Here is a 20,777-nt window from a genome sequence, read left to right on the forward strand (position 1 = left end):
AACAAGCACCAATTGTGATCTCAATGTGTTGATGTATGTAAAACAGTTTCATCGTAATTGCATGTATTCTTTTCATAATTGTATGTTTTGCACCTTTTTGCCACTTCTGCCTCACTGTTTAGTTCACACTCATCGGAATGAAGTTTGCACACTGAGAATGAAAAGCACGCTGACATTTCTTTGGAGAATATGAGACAGAGAAAAGGTGTGTGCGAGTGTGTGTGTGTGTGTGTGACAGAGCGCTCTACTCCTGCTCCTCTTCCTGCCCTGACCACACATCCTGTGCCGTGTCGCACATCTGTGAGCGCCTCTGTCTAAACTCCAATGACCGTCTTGCTGCATCTTCTGCTCTGGGATCCTTCTAGAAGAACCTTTCAAACGCCGCAAAAACACACGCCGACTGCAGACGCCGACCGACTGAAATTGAGCAGAAAAAGTCGCTGACACGTAACACACATTGTCAAATCTCTTCAGGAAATCTAAGATGGTCAAAAGGTGTCACCTTTCTGCAAGACTTCCTCCTTCCCTCTCTCCTCCCTTACGGCAGCCTAGTTTCACTACAGGACGTGGGGGGGGGGGGATGGGCAGCCCTGAACCTCAAGAAACCCTTTTGCACAGATATATAGACCCAAGCTAAGACCTTGAAGGTTTGGACGCCTTGCAGAGGAAGCATGACCTCCTTAAAGCGTGTTATAATATCCCCTTCACTTGATCATTTCACGACATGGCGCTCTTTAAGAGATGTTACTGCTATTTTCTCCACTCAGCATGTCACAAGCTTTCGGGCAGAGCATTGTGTTTGGGCTCCTCTGAAGACCGATGCTGGGATTCCTGTGTCGCTACAGAGCCCGACGAAGACGACAGACAGGGAAAGAAAAACCTGAGGAGAAAGGGAAAGTTCTTTCAAAAGAACTTCAAACGGTCGACGTGCGATCTGGATGCTTTTGCACTTTCGAGATAAAGAACTGAATGTCCGGTGCATATATGGAGCAGGGTGTTTCCATGTTGCAACTGTTATGTGCCCGGTTTGTTACGATTTTTCACAGGGGTTACACGTTCGATACTTTGCTATATGTGTGCAGTATTTGATCACATTTACGAATTTCTGTCCAGCTAGTCCTGTCTGGATCTGTTCTAAATGTTTGTGTAAAGTAGCCGACTAAGGAAGAAATGATGAGTTGTGCAATATCCAATTGCATTCTAAGATATTGTCCATGTGTAAAAAGTGTAAGTGTTTCTGTTGAGTGGTCAACGGTGCATTAACCGTTACTGCAACCGTGTTGAACTGATTCAACTCACTCAGTATAAACACTACCCACCCCTTGCCGTGGAAGCCATTAAGGCGTGTTTTTCAGTGGCGTCGCTGGTTAAAGCGGTGTTTATAAAAAGGTAGTCACGTCAGAGGTCCAGAGTTCAAACCCCGGCAAGGGCGAGATCGTGTGGGAGTGAATGAGGAGTGACACGAGCAACACTTGTTAAACCACTAAAGGCAACTAAGCTAGCTTTGCATCTACTCATCTTGATTACCCAGCGTGTACCCTTGACACATAACCTCGACTGACTCTAGTCCTATAGATAGACAAAAACCCATCATCGATCGTCGCCAGAGACCTGCTTGGTGGGACGTCTCAGTCTTCACTCCATCCAACAACAACAACAACAACAACGTAGAGACCGAACAACCACCTAGCTTAGCAACACAATGTCGCTGCCACGATATCCTGGCTGCTGTGGAACACAGGTACACCGGAGATACAAATCTGTCACACCACTAGCATCTTGCCAGACCCACATTGAAAAATCAATGAACTGTCCGGTACATAAGTCAAATAACATTGTATGATGGACCAACAATAGCAAAACTTCACATTAGTAAACCCGCGTGATGTGTACTTGACTGAACACAACAACACTACCACAGTAAGCATAACAAGATTGGAATCAACGATGCAGATTAATACGAATATGAAGACACCATAGAATGTCTGGCTGTATGTGCTGTGCTGCATGTCAGGTGTGAATGTAAACGATGGTGTTCCATTAATCGCCCCAGTATTACATGACACTGGCCTGAGTCTGTATAGTATTGAAGTAGACCATGACAGTAATGACAGTGCCTAGACATGCATAGGCGGCCTGAAAGTATCTAGTATTTATTTAACTGTGTTTATTTTTTTTAATATACTACCCCAATGAAGTGGTGGGTTCACTGAGGGTGTCTGAATCTCGGTTTCCAAGAAGCGCATAGACATAACAAGGACAACAGCAGTGTGCGGCACAGACCAACCATCCCATAATACACGCGCACACAAACACTGAAAAGGACTCCTCACTGCTTAGTCTGAGCACAGGTTCTTCCCCCCCCCCCCCCCAAAAAAAAGAGGGAAACCACAAAGTAGTGACACATGCAAGAGACTACGTGTCCGTTTTGGGTTAGCGCGCGATGATATGTGGTGTGTTCGACAAGTTTGACAGTACAATAAGGCTGTGAGACGAGGCTCGTTTGAGAACAAATATTTTTTTAAAGGTGTTCTGTGACTGTTTTTGTTGCGCTAGATGGTTGGTTGGAAAGTGTAGCTGGTTTACTGACACTGAAAGCTCAATGTTAAAAGTAGAGCTAAGTAGAGCAGGAACTGGGACTCTGGAGCAGTTGCAGTGATTTAAGGGCTGGATCCTGAAGATAAGGTCACTGTAGACACAGTCCAACTGGGCAGTTGCAATACCGTGTAACTTCTATATAAATGGAGCACTGATATAAAATATTCAGCCATTGGAGTTAATCGAACCATACTTTTACTGCAGTTTAGTAGCATCGGCATGATAACCAAACAGTAAAATGACAGTATTGACACAGCAGTGTGCATGCAGTTTAGAGTCTCAAAATGGGATGAGAACATGTTCTATTCATGTTGTTCACCACTTTGTAACTTTGCAAACAGCACTTCAAAGTGGCACGTCTGACATTGGCAAAAATGTATGTAAAAGGAAGAGATGCTTCTGTGAATGTGGGCCCAAACCAGAAACGTTGCTGGCTGACAAACACAAAGGAGCATATTCATTAGAAGTCAGCTGAAGTCCTTAAAAATGTGCCACCTGTGTGTACTAAATTCAGTTTAGTAAGACTACATATAATAAATTATGATAACAGATTAGGTACATTAGGTTGGAATTGTTTTCAGTGTAAAAAAAAAAAAAAAAAAAGAACATTACGGTATCATTGTTGGCCAATGGCAGCTTATGGAAATATTATGTTACGATGTTTAGAAAGTGTTTCAACAGCAGAGTGATAAGGTCGTTTGCATTGTGGGAAAATTGACTTTCCCCAAAAAACATGACTACGAGATGCGCAAGTAATTTGAATAAATAAAAATTCACACTGCAAGGCATTAAGGTTAAAACAAGTCTCCTCAGGCAATCAACAAATCGGGCCGAATAGCGATCGCAAAGTGGTTCTAAAAACTATCCTACGCTTCCAGTAAATCCGTTACAGTGCTATTTCAGTAAGCCACATAACAAGCCCGTCTTCGAAGCCATTCTATCAACTGTACTATCAAATTACAAATATGACCTCACATGGAACCATGTCTATCCACCTATTCACAGTAACCTATCAGAGAGCATGCCTTACAACAAATGGTCTACAATTTTTTCTTCTTTTTTTTTGCTAACACTGCAGCATCCGGAGCAGAGTGCAGCTGTGCAGGAGGCATCCTGCTACCCAGGAGACAGCAGAATCAACGGATCGCAGCGAGGCCTCTCTCATAGGTCGGACACAATGTTCGGTAAATGCCGAGGGCCTAAGATGTCTTGTGTCTGATAGGACATTGTCTGCAGAACCATGTCGCATGTTACTCTTGCACTTCCTAGGATAACAGTTTTGTTTTCTCCCATTGTCCTTTTTCCAACAAAGTCAAAACTGTAAACTGTGTATTCTTTTTGTTTTTTCTTCTCCAGACTTGATTGAACGCTATGCTGCAAGATGAAGCTGACTGCAATTCAAACGTCAGTTTCATTGAAGCTTTGTTGTTCTTTGTAAATGTTTCTACTTATGATAGGTAAACAGACCATTTTTAGGATAGTTACATCACTACAGAACCTGTTTGACGAGTAGGTAAGAGAAGCATAAAAATAGCAACGTGTTTCCGACCCTTCTGTAACAGAAATCTGTTTCACCCTTCAGGCTATATTTGAAGTGGGTTAGACCCATTGATACTACATTTGATATCTTGAGATATTTGTTCAAACAATGGATCCTTGGGCTGTGGCATTAAATCACTAAAGTGATTCTCCAATTCTCCATTTTCATTTGGCTTTACTTGTAGTTCATGCTACAAAAAATCTACTGAGGGCATTACAGCGTCCCCTGAAATGTATGTTCTTTTGAGTTGTTGTTCGGTTTTTCACCATACTGCATAAATGTGCCAAATTGTGTTTACCACATTTCAACCTTGTTATCCAGGGCTAACTTCAGAAAACAATGGTTGATATAGAAGTCAAACATCTGCACTACAATGATATTTCAATGTCCTGTCCATATTTTGGAAAAGCTTGCAAGGGAGCAAGGCATACCCAAACCTGACCCTACCCATTGTTAGTCCACCTGGAGGTGTGAAAGGTCATACTTACTCTCCCCCTCGATTTTATCTGTGCCCCGGGTCCATATAATTGTCCTTGTCTCCAACTTGACTTGAAATGTCCTCCTCTCTGGCCGCTGGGACTTCTTTGAGTAAAAAAGTGTCAACACTGTTCCCAGCTCCAGATCTCGATAAAGATTGTTAATCTCCGTGTCATTCTCTATCCAAGGCACAGGTCCGTTGGAAAAGAATCCTGTGGTTCCCGCCATGTCCACTTCCCTCGTTTGTTGTCCTTTTCCTTTCAGATGAATTTACATAACCCAGTGATGGACAGGGATACCTACAAGGGAAGAAGGAGTAAACGTGTGAAACCATGGGAGTGTAAGGCTTTATGTACTCTGTCAAAACCATGCACTTGCAGACATATGAACCCACAAGGCTTCCCCTGGTCAAATGTAACTTGTATTCCAGACTAGCAATGTATCATTAGTCTGTTCATATGAGAAGGGCCTACATATTAGAAAAACAAGGAGCTCTTATCAACATGTTGTGCCAAAACATTGCCATGCGGTTCGCACATAGCCTTACAAGAGGCCTACAGGTGATGATATGACAGCTGCAAACAGCATGATTCAGGCAAATCAAACACAGGCCTACTATGGGAAAATAAACGGATTAGACAACTTTTCTCACGACGATGAACTAAAAATCCACAGGTTTTAACTACAATCCTAACACGTTTAGTAGGAGAGTTTAGACAGATGTTTCGCCGAAGGATTGGGGAAATCGTTCCTCCCTAAACTTCAAAGTGTCCTTCCATGTCCAAATGTTGTCCCTTTTGTAGCAAGACAATTACCTGATTCAAAATAACAGTTGCTCAGATCTATATGTTGGTTAGAATTGCCCATCTATTAGAGGGTGGTTCGCCAAGAATGGCTAACATCTCCACCAACAAAACCAGGGTAGCAAAAGCTTTCCGTGATGTTTTTCCGTCTTTGCTGGAGCCTAGATATTCCTTCTCCTTACCGTCTGAAATTTCAACTGGAACACGCGAGCAGCACAACAAGAGCGAACAACAGGGAGTATCGCCGCAATCTCGGCGACTGCATTTCAGACGGTTCAACTTGTCCTCCCGACTTCCCCTTTTCCGTGGTTATATCATAGTAGGCCAGAGCGAATGCGTTCCTGTCCTGAGAAAGATCCCCTTTTCCTTTCGGGTCCAGTAGCCGTCATCCATCGAAGGAGAGAGCCATATGCAAGTTTGTCGGTCTCCGCCAGGCAGGCACAGTTCGGGCCCTTCCCCCATCCGGCCCCTCTGTACAACAAAGCATCAGATAGATCGGCCTCTTAAAGATACAGCAACTTTCCACATGTTAGCTGGATCACTTAAGAATGATCTATTATTTCCTCTTACTAACTAACCATAGCTAATCACCACTGGTTATTGAAACCATCTAATACCAAATAATTTCTCCAAGACCAAGACACATAGGCCTAATTCAAATAAAAGTAATAGCTTATTATCAACACTGGAGAACAAACGACCTGCTTCCCTAATTTTCAATTTTCAGGTAATATTAGCCAACAATTGCGTGTGAGTAATAGAGTTGGACATGGTCCATATAACCAGTTCAAGTGGTGGTGAGGTTAAGCCTACAACTGTTGGTCACACCTTTATGTTTTCGCATTCCAGTTGTGCAGAGTGGGCCGACACCTACATGATGGCCCGTGCGCTGTTTGGGGGCTCTCACGCTCAGTTTTGCTCATTCTTTCCCTCACTTCGACAAAGACCCGCATGTTTAGGACAAGAACCCGTGTTGTTGTCCACCATCAGGTGAGTCAGACTGAAGCCCAGTTTTGGACTAATACATTCATTAAATTAATTGCCCGTCCTCCATCATGGGAATGGTTACATATTTGACATATTTGAAAGGAGTTATAAGGTTATTATGAGTTGACTAAATCCCCAGCTACTATTCTAAAACGAGACAATTCAAGAAGATCTACATTACTTTCATGTTTTGATAGACTTGAGACAGATTTGATGACCAGTTTAAAAGTCTGATGCAACCGTGATGCACAAACATACAGCATGTGAAACAGGATCCTTATAGTAGACCTGCCAGTCAGCACAAAACATTACCTCACCCTCTCCTAAAGGCAATCAGGTCGTTGAGAATTGGATTGCGAACCCCCCCCCCCTCCCCTCCCCCCGTTCTCCGACCCTCCCCTCAAAGACCACTGTTAATTATCTTACAGGATTCGATTTCGTTTTGTGTACTGGGAACTTTAATGAGTAACTCTTAACTCTCTCTCTCTCTGTGTGGGTGTCTCTTAGATAATGTTTTAATTTAGGTCATTTCAAGTGTGACGTCATTATTTGTTTGAAAGGAGATCCCCTGAAAACCATCAAACACGGTTGAAGCCACGGGATCAGCTGAAAGTCGTTTTTTTATTCTAAAATCTACAAAGCCAAACAATAAGCAAACAACAGAAGCTGACTGTCTGAGCTTAATGTTTAAAGGATTAACAATGGCACACATTTGAATACTAAAGTAAGTGCTATTTAAAACAGTTCGTTTTTCACATTTTGTCAATAATTTCATAGAAGACACTTCATCCTACTCTTTACTGAGGTACAAAATATAAACATAGTGAAATGATCAATGTTTTTTTTTTGGCAAAATCCATATCCCTCACACATAACCTTATCTTTTCGAAGAACTATTACCTATAGCTCCTACACACAATGTAACGCAGCCTTCTCAAGTAACATTGGGGGAAGGTTGTCCTTTGGACAAACGAAAACACAAATACAAAGTTACAAATACAAGTTAGAGAGGCTTTTTGACCACAGTAAGCGAGTTACTCTTAGAAAACAGCATAACATGAGTATGTACTGAGAAATAGATACATCCCTGAAATAAACGATGAAATGAAAGAAAAATGCAAGTCACATTCTGTGCGCTAAAAGTACACGAGCATAGTGCTAGATTCTTCCTCTTTGCTGTGTTCACCTTCATCAGGCTTGTCTTCCAGATCTCATAAGCATCTCAACACTCCCACAATCTCTACAGGGACTGCACACTCTCACACCCATACGTACGCATACACAATTGTTTCGCATACACATTACAGTTACCAGGCGTGCCGTGGGTCCTCTTTCTGAAGAATTCAATACTAATGCATTCTACTATTATAATATAGCATTTCTCAATAAAGAATAAATCTCAGTGAGATACAGAATGTGAGAAGCAGCAGAGACACAAAGCTGTGAGGCGGCTGCAAATCATAGCGCTCGTTGGCGAAAAGAAAATCCCTCATCTGCTAGGCTTGGTGAAACACACCGCTATGTTTTGCAGTGAGACCCTTTCGACGATTGATCAGTTCATTCTCCCGTCTCCATCTATTAATCGGAGTTGTTTTCATTGACAACGCTTAGTTTGCCTTTTAATGCCTCTACAATTCCTTTCCTTCTCCTCACTTATTTCAGTGAACTAACGTGTCTACAATCAAAGGTATAAAAGGTTAGCAAAATTAAAAACAGGATTCAGAACTCAAAGTCTTTATCGGCCATGTCGATTGCCCAAGCAAACTTCTCTCGCTGTGTTTTGTTGAAGATCTTCTCGACAGGAACGTCATACTTCTTGCACCTGGAAGAAAGAGTAGGCTCTGTGAGAAATGCATTTTCTAGAACAATGGTCCAACCTGTGGCAAAAAAAAACGGTGAAATATCTTGAAATGGGCAAAGCACAAAACAAAAGATTTAAAAAGGCAAGAGATACTGTTTCGTTGATGTATCTTTTTGCATGACTAAAAAGGAGTGTCTCATGAAGATCATTTATCCCCCCCCCTCCCTTTTCCAAGGTAACATGAGTTTATTTAAGGATAAGCCCTGTGCTCTACACCAGCCAAACAGGGCCCCAGGGAGTTGAAGCTAAATGACAAAGAGTACTCCCTCTCTCACTCCCTCTCTCACTCCCTCTCCCATTCTTTAGACCTGCCACATGTGAAATAGTGCTTAAATGGTCCCATTTACATTACATATACAATGCCCAAATCAATCTTTCTTAATGACCTTCTCTGGGACTGTTGACCCCCACCCCACCCGAAAACATAGACCTGGGGTTTCTCTGCACCACCCATAAGGGTGGATTAGGGGGGGACACATCCCTACACCACCAGCCCTGCTAGAAACAGAGGCATTCCTGCATCCATTGTGCTGGAGAGAGAGGGAGGCCTTCCCAGAATAGCCCTGTGGACCCAGGGTGAGCGAGGGTGGACTGTGGGTCCCTGGTCTCCCGGCCCGGCCCTCCATTCATCCCAGAGACAGTGTGGGGCTGGGCCTCTGCCTGGCCTCCTCGCCCCGGCCCCCCCTTCCAGAGGAAGGAGCCTCGTGGTGGGAGGCTCTCCTGCCTCTGAAACAAACCCCATTGTTTCTGATGCTCGCTTGTTTCTCCCTCCGCCCCCTCCCCCCCCCCCCGCTCTCTTCTTCTTTGGTTTTCTCAGCTGCCGCCGTCCCACAATGCACGAGTGGCTTCCTGCTTCATGTCACCACCGCTGACACCAACTCCCTCACCTCGAAGGCCCCAGATCCTGACAACTCGGTGCAGCTGTGCCCTGCTCTGCTCTTTGGAGGCCATTAAAAATACATGCACCTGTCTGCTGTATGACTAGATGTTTCGGTTCATTTTTTATGGGACCGTGTCGTCCCACCTCGGGCATGGGGCGAGGGAGGAGCGCAGAAAGAAAGCTCCAATTGAAACCTTCCAGCAAAGATGAGATTAGACCATTGGTAAGAGTACGGGGGGGGGGGGGGGAGTGGCGGGGGTAATATGTGATTGGCTGGCAGAGAGAGAGAGAGAGAGTCCTTCCCTCCATCTTACCACGCCACCGAGATGCGTGGGTCCAGGTAGTTGAGTTTGGAGGTTCCCAGGGCAATCTGCTTGTTCTCCTCTCTGTCGGTGGCCTGCATCTGCAGCCTCATCAGCTGCTCCTCGATCCTCTGCACGGCCTTCCTCTTCACCTCCACGGCCCTGCGCGCACACACACACACACACACGCACGCCAAAAAAAACACAACGCACAAGCATGCACACATGAAGTATGTCGATGCCTACAAACAAGATACACACACGTGGACTTGTCCCTGTGAACAGCATGTGAAAGTGGGCGCTGTCGGTCGTCGAGGGCCCACTGTCCTGTATGTTGTGGATGTTTCCCTGCTCCAACCGACTCAAATGGAGTCGCTTATCAGGCTACGGCAGAGCCGAATTACCCATTCACTTGAATCAGGTGTGTCGGAGCAGGGAAACATCTAGAACGTATAGGACAGTGAGGTCCAGAGGACCGGGGCTGAAGACCACTGAGCAGGACACGGCCTAATGAGCAGTATCAATCCGTCTTGGCCCCATCCCGTCCCACTTGGCAGACGTTCTTACGCACTTTTTGCTCTTGTCGTCGTGCGAGGCTTTGTGCTCTGCCTTGGCACTCTTCAGCTGCTTCCTGGCCGACGACAGCTGCTGCTGTTTCTCGTCTATCTGCCGTCAGGAGACACAAAGCGCAGGTTTCACAAACAGTCCCAGCGAGAGGACAAGTGAAATCCCCTGTCAAATACACAGTGCATGCGTGTGTTGTGTCCCAGCGTTTTGGTTTTGGTTCAGGATCGCGTCGGAAAACAAATCCTATTCAGGCGCGAATGTATTCCATGTATTCCACAGAGGTCAATGACGGGATGATATTGCAAGGAGGAGTACCTGGTGGGAATAGATGGCATGTCTGGGTTTACCTTGGTCTGCAGGTTCAGCATGGACTTCTCAAAGGTCTTGGGTGGCGCCCTCTGGTGGTTACAGAGTATAGCGACGGCACGATTGGCCCGGTTGTAAGACAGGATCTGGGCTGGGATGCTTTCATCCGCTGCGCACAGGGAGGGAGGAGGGGGCAACATTTGTTTATTGTTTACCGACAGAGAATCATATGAGGACACCATCTGCTACTATTCAAAAACACATTGATTTCCACTGTAAAAAAAAAAAAAAAAAAAAAGAATACAAAAATAAATACACCAAAATCCAAACAATGATTCCAGCCCGGCACCATTTCCACTCTATTCTAGCAGTCTTCAGTGAGCGAGAAGATGGGTCTGTGGTGCCTAGTGTGTCTCTGAGACCCTGGGGAGCGAAGAAGACTGTCACTCACAGCTGGTGAGCTCCTTAAGCTGCTGCTGGAGAGTGATGGAGGCGTTGTAGGTGCGGAACACCTTGGCCGTCAGCCCGTCCATCAGCTCCTGCAAGTGCTTGTTCAGGATGGACGTCTGGGGGGAGGGAGAGAGGGATTCACGTCATATGCAGGGGGGAGGGGTGACTATGGGCTGGGGTTGATGTGGACGTGTGCGCGCGCGTCGCTTCGTGTGCCGCTCACATTGAGTCGATCGAACAGGTCGTCCTCGGGCTGTTTGTTCTCCAGGAACAGCTGAAGGTTCTTAAACACCTGGAAAAGAAGACAGATGCTCTCGTACAAACACGCTCTCCAGGGCTCTTCACGGGCACGTCATCCAACGTGGTCTACAGTGAGCGGCTCATGGTCAAAGCTGCAGAGTGAGGTGACAACCAGTAGGGGGCCCTCTGTCTCCTGATCCAGATGGAATGGACAGGTGTTACGACACAGGTTGAGCGTGTGTGCGTACACACCATTGCACGGTGGTGCAGAGAGTCAACGTGTGTACGTGAGGCAGAGAGAGAGTGTGACAGAAGGTGTGTGTGTGTGTGTGTGTGTGTGTGTGTGTGAAAAGAGTGTGTGTGTGTGCCAGCAATAGCAGGAAACAGACCTCCTGAGGCAGGGCTGACGGAAAGCTTTTAGGGTCTGGATCACCTGTCTGTGCAAACATCCTCCCTCTGACACACACACACCCACACACACACCCTCTCCTGCTCCCCCTTGCTAAAGCATAAATCAACACTAAGCCATTAACAGGCATCAAACAAGCCCTTCGTCACTGACTAAACTGCCCTCCTGAAATGGAAAACACGACTTCACAAAACTTCCCCCCTCATACCAAAAATCCCCACCGCCTTCCCCCCTACGGTTCCTCCCTCCCTCCCTCCCTCCCTCCCTCCCTCCCTCCCTCCCTCCCTCCCTCCCTCCCTCCCTCCCTCCCTCCCTCCCTCCCTCCCTCCCTCCCTCCCTCCCTCCCTCCCTCCCTCCCCTCCCTCCCCCTCCCTCCTCCCTCCCTCCCTCCCTCCCTCCCTCTCCTCTCCTCCCCTCACCCTCTTCTCCACAGGGATCTTGTTGTAGTAGCGGATGGAGTCCTTTCCCAGGAAGTCAAACTCCACCACAAACTCCTGGTCGTCCATCTTGGGGTAGAGCCTGATGTGCTCCACCCTCAGGGAGCAGCAGCCCACCGTGTCGGCCGTCTCTCCCTCCTCCTTCTCGTTGCCCGCCCGCAGGGCCAGCTGGGGGGACACACAGCCTGGGTCAGTGGTGTGGAAACAGCTGAACTGTCAGAATAGAGCTGAGTCGAGTCGAGTCGAACGGAGCAGAGTAGAGTCAATTAGAGAAGAGTAGAGTATTATATAGTAGAGTCAAGTTGAGTAGAGTAGTGAAGTAGAGTATGGACAAGTAGAGTGGATCCTCATGGGTGGGGGGGGGGGGGGCTGCAATGTTACAGTAGCACAGGCAACAACAAAATGTTTCATGTACAAAACCCTGAATTCAGTCTGGTTACAACATAAATCGACACTATATAGTAGTTCAAATCCCGTTCGTCCTGGTAAGTGCAAACCGGTGTGTTGTGGGTGAACTATGCATAGCTTTACATACGGTACAAACTATAGAACATGAATTTAAAGGCTTAAACCCTGATACCATCACATGAAACGTAAAACGTTACATAAAAGTGTTTTACATAGTGTACACTGTAAATGAACCAAAAGCTACATAGTCCATCTGATCATTGAGAAAGCAGAGTTCACATAAAGGGAGTTCCTGTGTCCATGTCGTCTGGAAGGATCCTGGTTCCTGGGGGCCCTCACCTTGTCTATGAAGTAAAGGGCCACAGATCTCTGTCGGATCCTCATCTCCTTGGACTTCCAGTCTTCCCGGTACTGGGCCCGCAGGCGGTCCACACACTTCTTCAAGCGCCGGGCCGTCTCATACTTCTGCCAGTCTTTCTCCCCCTACACACACCCAGGCACACACACACACACACAGCCACACACACAGGCACACGCACACACAAGCAGACAGCCACAAACATACGCAAGGTGAAGGTTAAATAAGAGTTGAAAACGTTCGGGTTTGGGGGGAGAGGGTGAGGGTGAAAGGTCACGTGCACCTTGATTCTGGAGCTGGGGTTCAACATGATGTACTTGATGGAACCCTGGATGTTCTCTGTCCACGACACCAGCCATGTGACCTTGTTGTCATGACGAACCTCCTTCCAGTGCGTGCCTGGGGGGGCTTTAGGGTGCTTGGAGTCCCTGAGGGGAGAGGGAAGAGGGAGCTAGTGGACACTCTCAGGATGAGCTCCGGCATAATGGAGCTGGGGCGGAACTCACGTTCGGCACTGTACGTATGCACACAGGTGACGGGATTTCTCTCATGTATGTATGTCTCAGTCATGTGTTGAACTCTTCTGTGTCAAATTCTAGATTATTTCTCTCTCTCTCGTGCACACACACTCACACACACACAGGCTACACTACCAGGAACACTACCCGCCTGTGACACAGAGGAGACGAGTAAACAGCCACAGAGCATTGTCATCATCAGCACACACACACAATGTGACCGTGTTTACATGAGAAACAACTTACCGCAACTGGCCTGGAAGACTTCATTTGCACACACAGACGCGTGCATGAACAGACACACCGATACACAAAAACAAGCTCACACACACAGAGAGAGAGAGAGAGAGAGAGAGAGAGAGAGAGAGAGAGAGAGAGAGAGAGAGAGAGAGAGAGAGAGAGAGAGAGAGAGAGAGAGAGAGAGAGAGAGAGAGAGAGAGAGAGAGAGAGAGAGAGAGAGAGAGAGAGAGAGAGAGAGAGAGAGAGAGAGAGAGAGAGAGAGAGAGAGAGAGAGAGAGAGAGAGAGAGAGAGAGAGAGAGAGAGAGAGAGGACAAAGCAAGGGAACAACAAACGAGAACACTTCGAGGCTAAAAATATCCTCAGGCAATCACAACAAGAGATGGTTGTAAGATACGGAGGAGAAGAGGGGGAGGGGGGAACTAGGGGTGGGCCGGGTCCCAAATAGGAGGTGGGGAGCAGAACAGAGGGACACAACAATGGGGGTCGGGGAGGGTGGGACAGGGCAGGGTACGAGCTGGGGGGGGGAGGATGTTTGTGTGCGTTGCATGCGATGTACGTTTTGTGCGTGCGCGTGTGCGTGCGTACATATCGGAATCTAAAAGATGCCGTTAACAGCTCCGGGGGCTCGCAAAAACAAACGTTAAAAGTCTCCTCGGGTGTTCGGCACCCCATCAACAACCTCCTGTCAACATGTCCTCTTCTCACGGGCCAACGAGACACACCCACACACATGCACCAGTTCCCACACACACACACACATTGCCATGGTGACGTCATGGTGGATACTGGATGCCATTGCTATACATGGAGGGCCCCCTTGTGGTAGGAACACAAAACGACACGCCCTGTGTACTGTGACGCGGCATAACGTGTGTATTCGGTTATGTATCAGTGATGCACGACAACCCAGAACGACCGCGGCTGAGAGGACGATGACGGTGCTGAAGGAGAGACCACTCACTTGCTACAGTTGATGATGATGTCTTGGGGGCGAATGCGGCGTTTCAGCATGCCCATCTTGGGGTGGTCCCCGCGCCCCCTGAACAGACCCGGGGGCTCGATCCGGAAGTTTCCGATCCGCTCCTTGTGGTTGTCCATGATGCAGAAGCCATACTCCTGGAGGATCCTCTCGTTCTCCTCTTTGATTTTCTACCATTGGTGTAGGGAAAGAAGATGTTAGGGCTTAATACCTGCTTTGTAAGAATATTCTAGAACAGTGGTCTTCAATCCTGCTCCTCAGGGCTACTGTCCTGTATGTTCTGGATGTTTTCTGGCTCCAACACACCTGATTCACATGAATGGTCGTTATTAGGCTTCTGCAGAGCTTAACGACCGTTCATTTGAATATATATAACACACACATGCATGTATATGCACATGTATTGCCTGACGTGTCTAAGTGTGTGTATGTGTGTCTCACCAGTTTCTCCTCTTTGGACATCTGTTTCCTGGCCTCCGACTGAGCCTTGAAGTATTCGCTCATCTCGGTGAAGTTGCACTTGTTCATGTCTGTGATCTTGGACTTCTCCTCCGGGATCATTTCCTGGGGTCAGAGCAGAGAAGACAGAGAGAAGAGAGAGAAGAGAGAGAGAGAATATGGGGTCACTGTTCGAAAGGTGAGGTTGAGACAGAGGTGCACTTCCTCCTACAATGTGAAACATTCAGTGATGTAAGAAATGGTTACTGGAACAAATTCCACTCTGTAACCTCAGATTTCAAAGGTCTTGGTGACCTCTCAAAGGTAAAAATACTCCTAGGAGAAGGAGACAGAGCATACCTTGCTGCCCAGTATGTATCAGTATGCCACAACCTGAGAGACAGTGAGTGACCTGGACACACAATGCACACACACAAAGCACAAGCACAACATATACCGTGTGTGTGACTGACGTGTATGTGTATATATGTATATATAATAAGGTACTTAAGGTTATGGTAAAGTTTCCTTTAATCTTTCAATTCAATTGAATTTGTCATGTTTGATTGATATTGTATTATCCGGTAACATCAATAGTATACTGACATCAATAGTAACAATATGAATATTGTTTTGTGTTTTAATATTGTGTTCTGTGGTTCCAGCGTTGCTTTGGCAATATGAACATTTGTTTCTTAATGCCAATAAAGCCAATTGAATTGAATTGAGAGAGAGAGAGAGAGAGAGAGAGAGATAGAGAGAGAGAGAGAAAGAGAGAAGAGAGAGAGGACAAAAAAAGTGAAAAAAAAAAAAACAGATCCCTCCTCAGCTTGTAAATCTGACCAATGGCATCCCTGTCTGTCTGTCTGTCTGTCTGTCTGTCTGTCAGGGCCTCCTCCTCACCTTTCTCCAGTCTTTGTAGAAGTTCTTCCTGAAGATGTCCTTGGTGGTGTACTCGTGATCCAGCATCTTGGCAAAGAACGTAGCCACCTCCTCCGCTGAGGGGCTCAGTTTGAAGGGCTTACCTACGGAGGGAGGGATGAACGAGAGACAGAATGAGAGAGATGTGCGAGATATATGGGAAGAAACAGAAAGAGAGAGAGAGACCAGAAAAAGAAAGAGAGGAGAGGTTAAAATCTCCATCAATCGTCTGTATCAAAATGAAGTGCCGTAGTCGGTAATACAACTACTACTACTACTACACACACACACACAGTGACTAACCGTCGTAGTAGAACTTGACATGGTTAGGTAGTGGCTCGTAAGGAGGGGCGAACACCGGGCCCTTGTGTTCCAGAAACCTCCATTTGGAGCCGTCTGTGGCCCTCTCCTCCTCCCACCTGCACAGCCCAGAGGCCCCACCAGGAGGGCCAGGAACAGAGTCCAGAGGGGAAGTCAACCCCCGAAAGGAAAACGGGACATTTGTAAGGAAAATATCAAATAGAGACAGGCTAGCTGATACTCAGCTACTCAACTACTTTGAGCGCCGCTAAGGTAGAAAAGCGCTCTATAAATGCAGTCCATTTACTCCGCACAACATCTGCTAACTAGTCGTGCGAGTGCTGGATGTACCCTGCCCGCACAGGACGTGGTGCGAATGCCCCCGGGGCTGTTCTGAAACAGTGAACCGCGCGAGCCGCTTCGGCGACACACTCACCATTTCCACTTCTCCTCTGGCTCCTTCTTGGCCTTCTTGCCCTCTCCTCCTTTTTTGTCCTTCGTCTTCTTCTTGGGTTTGACGTCCTGGAAGTGAACGCACGGGAGAATGAGCGGAGGGGAAGGAAACTGAGAGAGAACGAGGGAGGTCATCTGTGTGGCCACTTCCTTGGTCGGAGCCGAGCAGGCGGGCACTTGCCTCTTCCTCCTCGTCTTCCTCCTCCTCGTATTCCGGTTTCCTCTTCTTCGCCCTCTTGCCGTTCTCCGCCTTGACTTTCTTGGGCTTGCTCTCGAATCTGAACACAGAACACCAAGAGGGGGTTCAACCCGTCCCCTAGAGCCTGCTTGGTAAGTCAACCGTTTGAATGGCACAATGACAAGTAACCGAAACGAAGGGACTCACTCGTCCTCGTGGTCGCGTTCCCTCTTCAGGGGCTTGTTGTGTTTGGGGGAAGGGGAGAAGCCGTTGTCGTCCTCCGGCTCGCTCTTCACGACAGGGGGACTTGGGCTGCTCCACGTGTCCCTGAGACGACACACAGCATCCTCACCACTGGGCCACGCAGGGTGCGCTCGTTTCGGGGGTTTTCGGGAGCCAACCCCCAAACGAGAGATCGCTCACATGATTCAACATTAAATGACATCAAATACCATTGAAAGCCAGGGAGGATGTTATATAGTATTGGACCCAGGTGTGGTCAGTCTAAACGACCCAATTCCCAATTGATTCTAAATCACATTATGATTCGGGGGTTTGCAAAAAAATAACACAGGAAATCCAATCAGATTCTGTTTACCTTGAATAACCATTTTCCTTTTCCTTTTTAGGCTTGCCATCAACATGGGAGGACTTGGTCTGCAAGGAACAGAGGAGAAGCAGGCAATCAACAATGGCATCCATGAACAAGGGCATCCCCATGACCTATTGGACACGGACGTGTTCCATCAGCTACAACAACACTCGAGATGCGTTCATGTGGATGCGAGTCTCTTCCCCCTTCATATCAAGAGAATTGACCTTGTCATCTCTCCTCTTGTCCTTGTGTTTGTCCCTGTGTCTGTCTGCGCTGCCTTCGTTGGGCGTAGGCTTCTCCTTCTCTTTGTCTCTGTGTTTCTTCTCCGAGTGCTCTCTGTGTTCGCTGGGGACAGACGAGGTCACGGGGTCAGGGGTCGGGCGGTCAGACAGACAGACACAGACACAGACACAAAGATGTTGGGGTCCAATAGCAAACAGAATACCTGACAGGATCGAATACAGACAGGCGCCCTATATATTTCACATGGTATTGTTTATGACATGTAGCCGTTATCACTGACGTTAGCAATGCCTTTAATGTCGCTGTTACATCTTCAGCTGTAACGATGTCAAGGATTACTGGTCAGATGTCACCCATAACAACAAGAAGAAAATGCTGTCCTACGGCCAAGTATCAGTTGTTGTCCGGGTGTCATGAAGGACGTGTACGTAGCTATCTGAAGGTCCTCATGACTGCGGAGAACAGGAGGGGGCGAGAAAAAGGTACCCAAAACATTACCTGACATACCTGTTGCTGTGCTTGGATTTCTCGCGCTCCTTGTCTTTCTTTTGGTCTTTGTGTCTGTGCTCCTTCTCTTTGTGCCTGTCCTTGTGTCTGTGGGGATCTGGGACAAAAGTTGAGGGTTACTTGTTTGGCGGCGGTCCCACGAAACAATGGCAACTCCATGACCACTATGAAACCTGAGTATGTTTCGGTTGTTACCAGGCAGTTTAGGTTGACGTTGTCTTAGGTGTCGCCCTGCAAGTGGTTGATGTATGCAAAAATAACGTTTCACTTTCAGGGAATAAAATATATAGGCCTAACTGCGTATATGCTGACTTTTAGGAATTGTACCAGTAACGGTATCGGGCCCAATACCAAACTCATGTACTTAATACCAAAAACCGATACTTTTTATTTGAAGGTTGTTGCTATAAGTTTGTGATAAGCAAATAAAAATATGTTTTTTATTCGAGTAATAATAAAGAAGCTGTCCTACATTCATTAGTCTCACCAACAAAAAAAAAAGAGAAAAAAAAAGAAATTTATTTATTTATAAATGTGTCGGTATCGGTATTGTTATCGGCGAGTACCAGAAAAAGAATATTATGACTCGTACTCGGTCCTTAAACAATTCATACTGACTTTCAGACAGCCTTAATGGCGATGAGGAGAACTTGTTGTTTTCCTGACTTGGAGTCAATCTGTTTTTGTTTTTCTGGGTCTTTCTGATCCACATCAGAAAGACCTGGAAAAATATGCCTGTGCACCCTACCTCTGACTGTGACAAGTCAAAACTGGGACAGGGCAATTGACAGTCAGAACATAAGCCATCCTCTCTACCTGTGTGGCTCCAAAAAGAGAAAGAGATAGCTCAGAGGGAGGTAGGAGGGATATGTTGTCTGTGGCAATGGAAGGGAGGGGGCATTTGTGAGATTTTTTCCCCTCTCCCAGAGCTGGCATATCTGTTATCAGAACAAACTAGATTTAATACAGCCTCCACATGCATACCCCCACATCAGATGATGCATGCACAAAATATCAACGAATGTGTAGTAAACTACTGGGTCTTTAGCTGCTGTGGGGGCTGCATTTGAGTGAGAGATTTTCAAGTTCATGCATGTGATTTGGAATGTTGTTGAACATAAACAAAATTCTCAATTTGACTCGGAGTTTGTCATTTTGTATACTTTTTGGTTTGTCAAACGGCTGCATATGTTTCTTGGTTGCTTATTCCTGCATTTGATCATCACCTTGAGGTGTCCCACTGACACTGTCATGGGATTTGGTTATGGGGGTCCACTATTGCCAAAGGAACAATAACAGAGATAGAAAACTCAGGCTTGATTCAAAATAATATGTGATTACGAAAATCAATAGGCTATTTTACATATCAAGTATGTAAATGAAGATGAGTAGGAGCGTCTTATTCGGATTAAAACGCATGAACCTTTCCAAAACTATCGTCTTAAGTTGCTTAAAAAAATACAAAGTCATAGCAATATATTTGTCAAGGTGCCCTGTTTGAGAATAAAAGGATGTAGTGATGTGGTTACAATATATACAAGCCAGGAGCCATGGTTCACAGCGGCTTTATGGTCCCCGCTTTCACCTCCATATCGCGGCTAACTGTTCTTTCACAGATCGGTACTGTGGCTACTAGATAGGGGAAAAGAAAATGGCGTAGAGACTAAGTCCTCAACCCCCATTTTGCTACTTTCAGCTGCAAAATTAGGCATTATTGCACATTCATATAATTACACGAATGTCTGCTTGGGAAACACAATGTATACCGCTACCCATATTTTGCATCAGATCTAAATACACTAAACCGTAAGTATATTTTCTAGGCCCTCTTTTTGAACAATAGCCGCAACAGAGTGGAGGAGAAGGGACTTAGTCTCTGGGACGCCATTTCTGTCCTTTATGAACTAAGAGTGTAGGCAACGAATCAAGATAGCTTGTGAAAAACAGGCAAATCATACAGATTGACAACACATTTATTATCAATGGACTTACCATTGGCTTTAGATCCAGAATTGACCTACGAAACATAAAAATAAATACATTAAATCGTTTTATTTCTTATATGCCGGTATGGATTATCACATAACAACAGGAAGAAAATATTTTGAGATGTGAACACAGCGATTGTTTCCATGTAGCCTATCGCAAACGTGTAACGAAATAATCAAATAAACTTATTTACTGATCTACTATTTAATCATCAATTGTACCAGTCCCTGTCACTAACAGTCAGATGGAAAAAACGACTTATTTGACAAGGCAGAGCAAAACAATAGTAGTTTTGACAAAGTATGCTACCTGAGAGTCTTTATGACCATGATCTCCACTCATTGTCAAGTAGCTTTAATTCAGATACAGAAGACGCGATGTCCAATGTAAAAGATGCGATGTTAACAAGAGGAAAGCTTAGACTGTCTGTGGAATGGAGTCGTTGCGCACTGGGCTAAGTCCAAATTTTCGGCAACTGCGCATGCCCATATCAAAGTGTCTATTAGAAACAAATGTCCAGCATGGTGCTTCCCTAAAAAAAAACTACCGAGATCACACACTATAATGGAACATCAATAATAAGAGTCAAGCTTCACAAGAAAGTTCCATACAGTTGGATAACGACGGGTGAATTTGATTGAAATATTCTAAAGAACGAAGGCTCATCAAATATGCATATATTATGTTTATTCTAATTAAAACAGTCTTTAAAAAATAGCATAGAATAACAAAACAAAACATAGAAAGATAAAATCCAATGAAACTGTATCTAGGACTAACGGAGAGGCTAAA

At 45.9% G+C, this 20,777-nt stretch overlaps 2 protein-coding genes across 5 annotated transcripts in view; both read right to left on the reverse strand.

Annotated features, from left to right (window-relative positions):
* Positions 1-5,871, reverse strand: part of plcg1 (phospholipase C, gamma 1) — a 26,949-nt gene extending 21,078 nt beyond the window's left edge. For 3 of the 4 annotated variants that reach the window (XM_084679460.1, XM_084679459.1, XM_084679457.1), the window contains exons 1-2: positions 5,601-5,871; positions 4,627-4,914 (exon numbers count right to left, since the gene is read on the reverse strand). In XM_084679460.1, coding sequence (XP_084535586.1) covers positions 4,627-4,843 — 217 coding nt within the window. In that variant the 5' untranslated portion in view covers positions 4,844-4,914; positions 5,601-5,871. The other variant, XM_084679458.1, reaches the window with a different exon arrangement.
* A 991-nt stretch (positions 5,872-6,862) lies between these two features.
* On the reverse strand, positions 6,863-20,775 carry top1b (DNA topoisomerase Ib). Its single transcript, XM_084679516.1, has 21 exons — positions 20,295-20,775; positions 19,989-20,013; positions 17,997-18,093; positions 17,471-17,591; positions 17,250-17,308; positions 16,859-16,978; positions 16,655-16,751; positions 16,457-16,542; positions 16,024-16,139; positions 15,703-15,824; positions 14,803-14,925; positions 14,344-14,531; positions 12,907-13,051; positions 12,605-12,748; positions 11,840-12,025; positions 10,995-11,063; positions 10,773-10,887; positions 10,363-10,490; positions 10,020-10,114; positions 9,461-9,610; positions 6,863-8,227 (listed from the first exon to the last, which is right to left on the reverse strand). The coding sequence occupies exons 1-21, from the start codon at positions 20,325-20,327 to the stop codon at positions 8,125-8,127; spliced, it is 2,322 nt and encodes a 773-aa protein (XP_084535642.1). The 5' UTR covers positions 20,328-20,775; the 3' UTR covers positions 6,863-8,124.
* Between the last annotated feature and the right edge of the window lie 2 nt (positions 20,776-20,777).

Source organism: Hypomesus nipponensis, chromosome 18, assembly GCF_054491055.1.
Source record: "Hypomesus nipponensis isolate SF chromosome 18, ASM5449105v1, whole genome shotgun sequence".
NCBI classification, from domain to species: Eukaryota; Metazoa; Chordata; class Actinopteri; order Osmeriformes; family Osmeridae; genus Hypomesus; species Hypomesus nipponensis.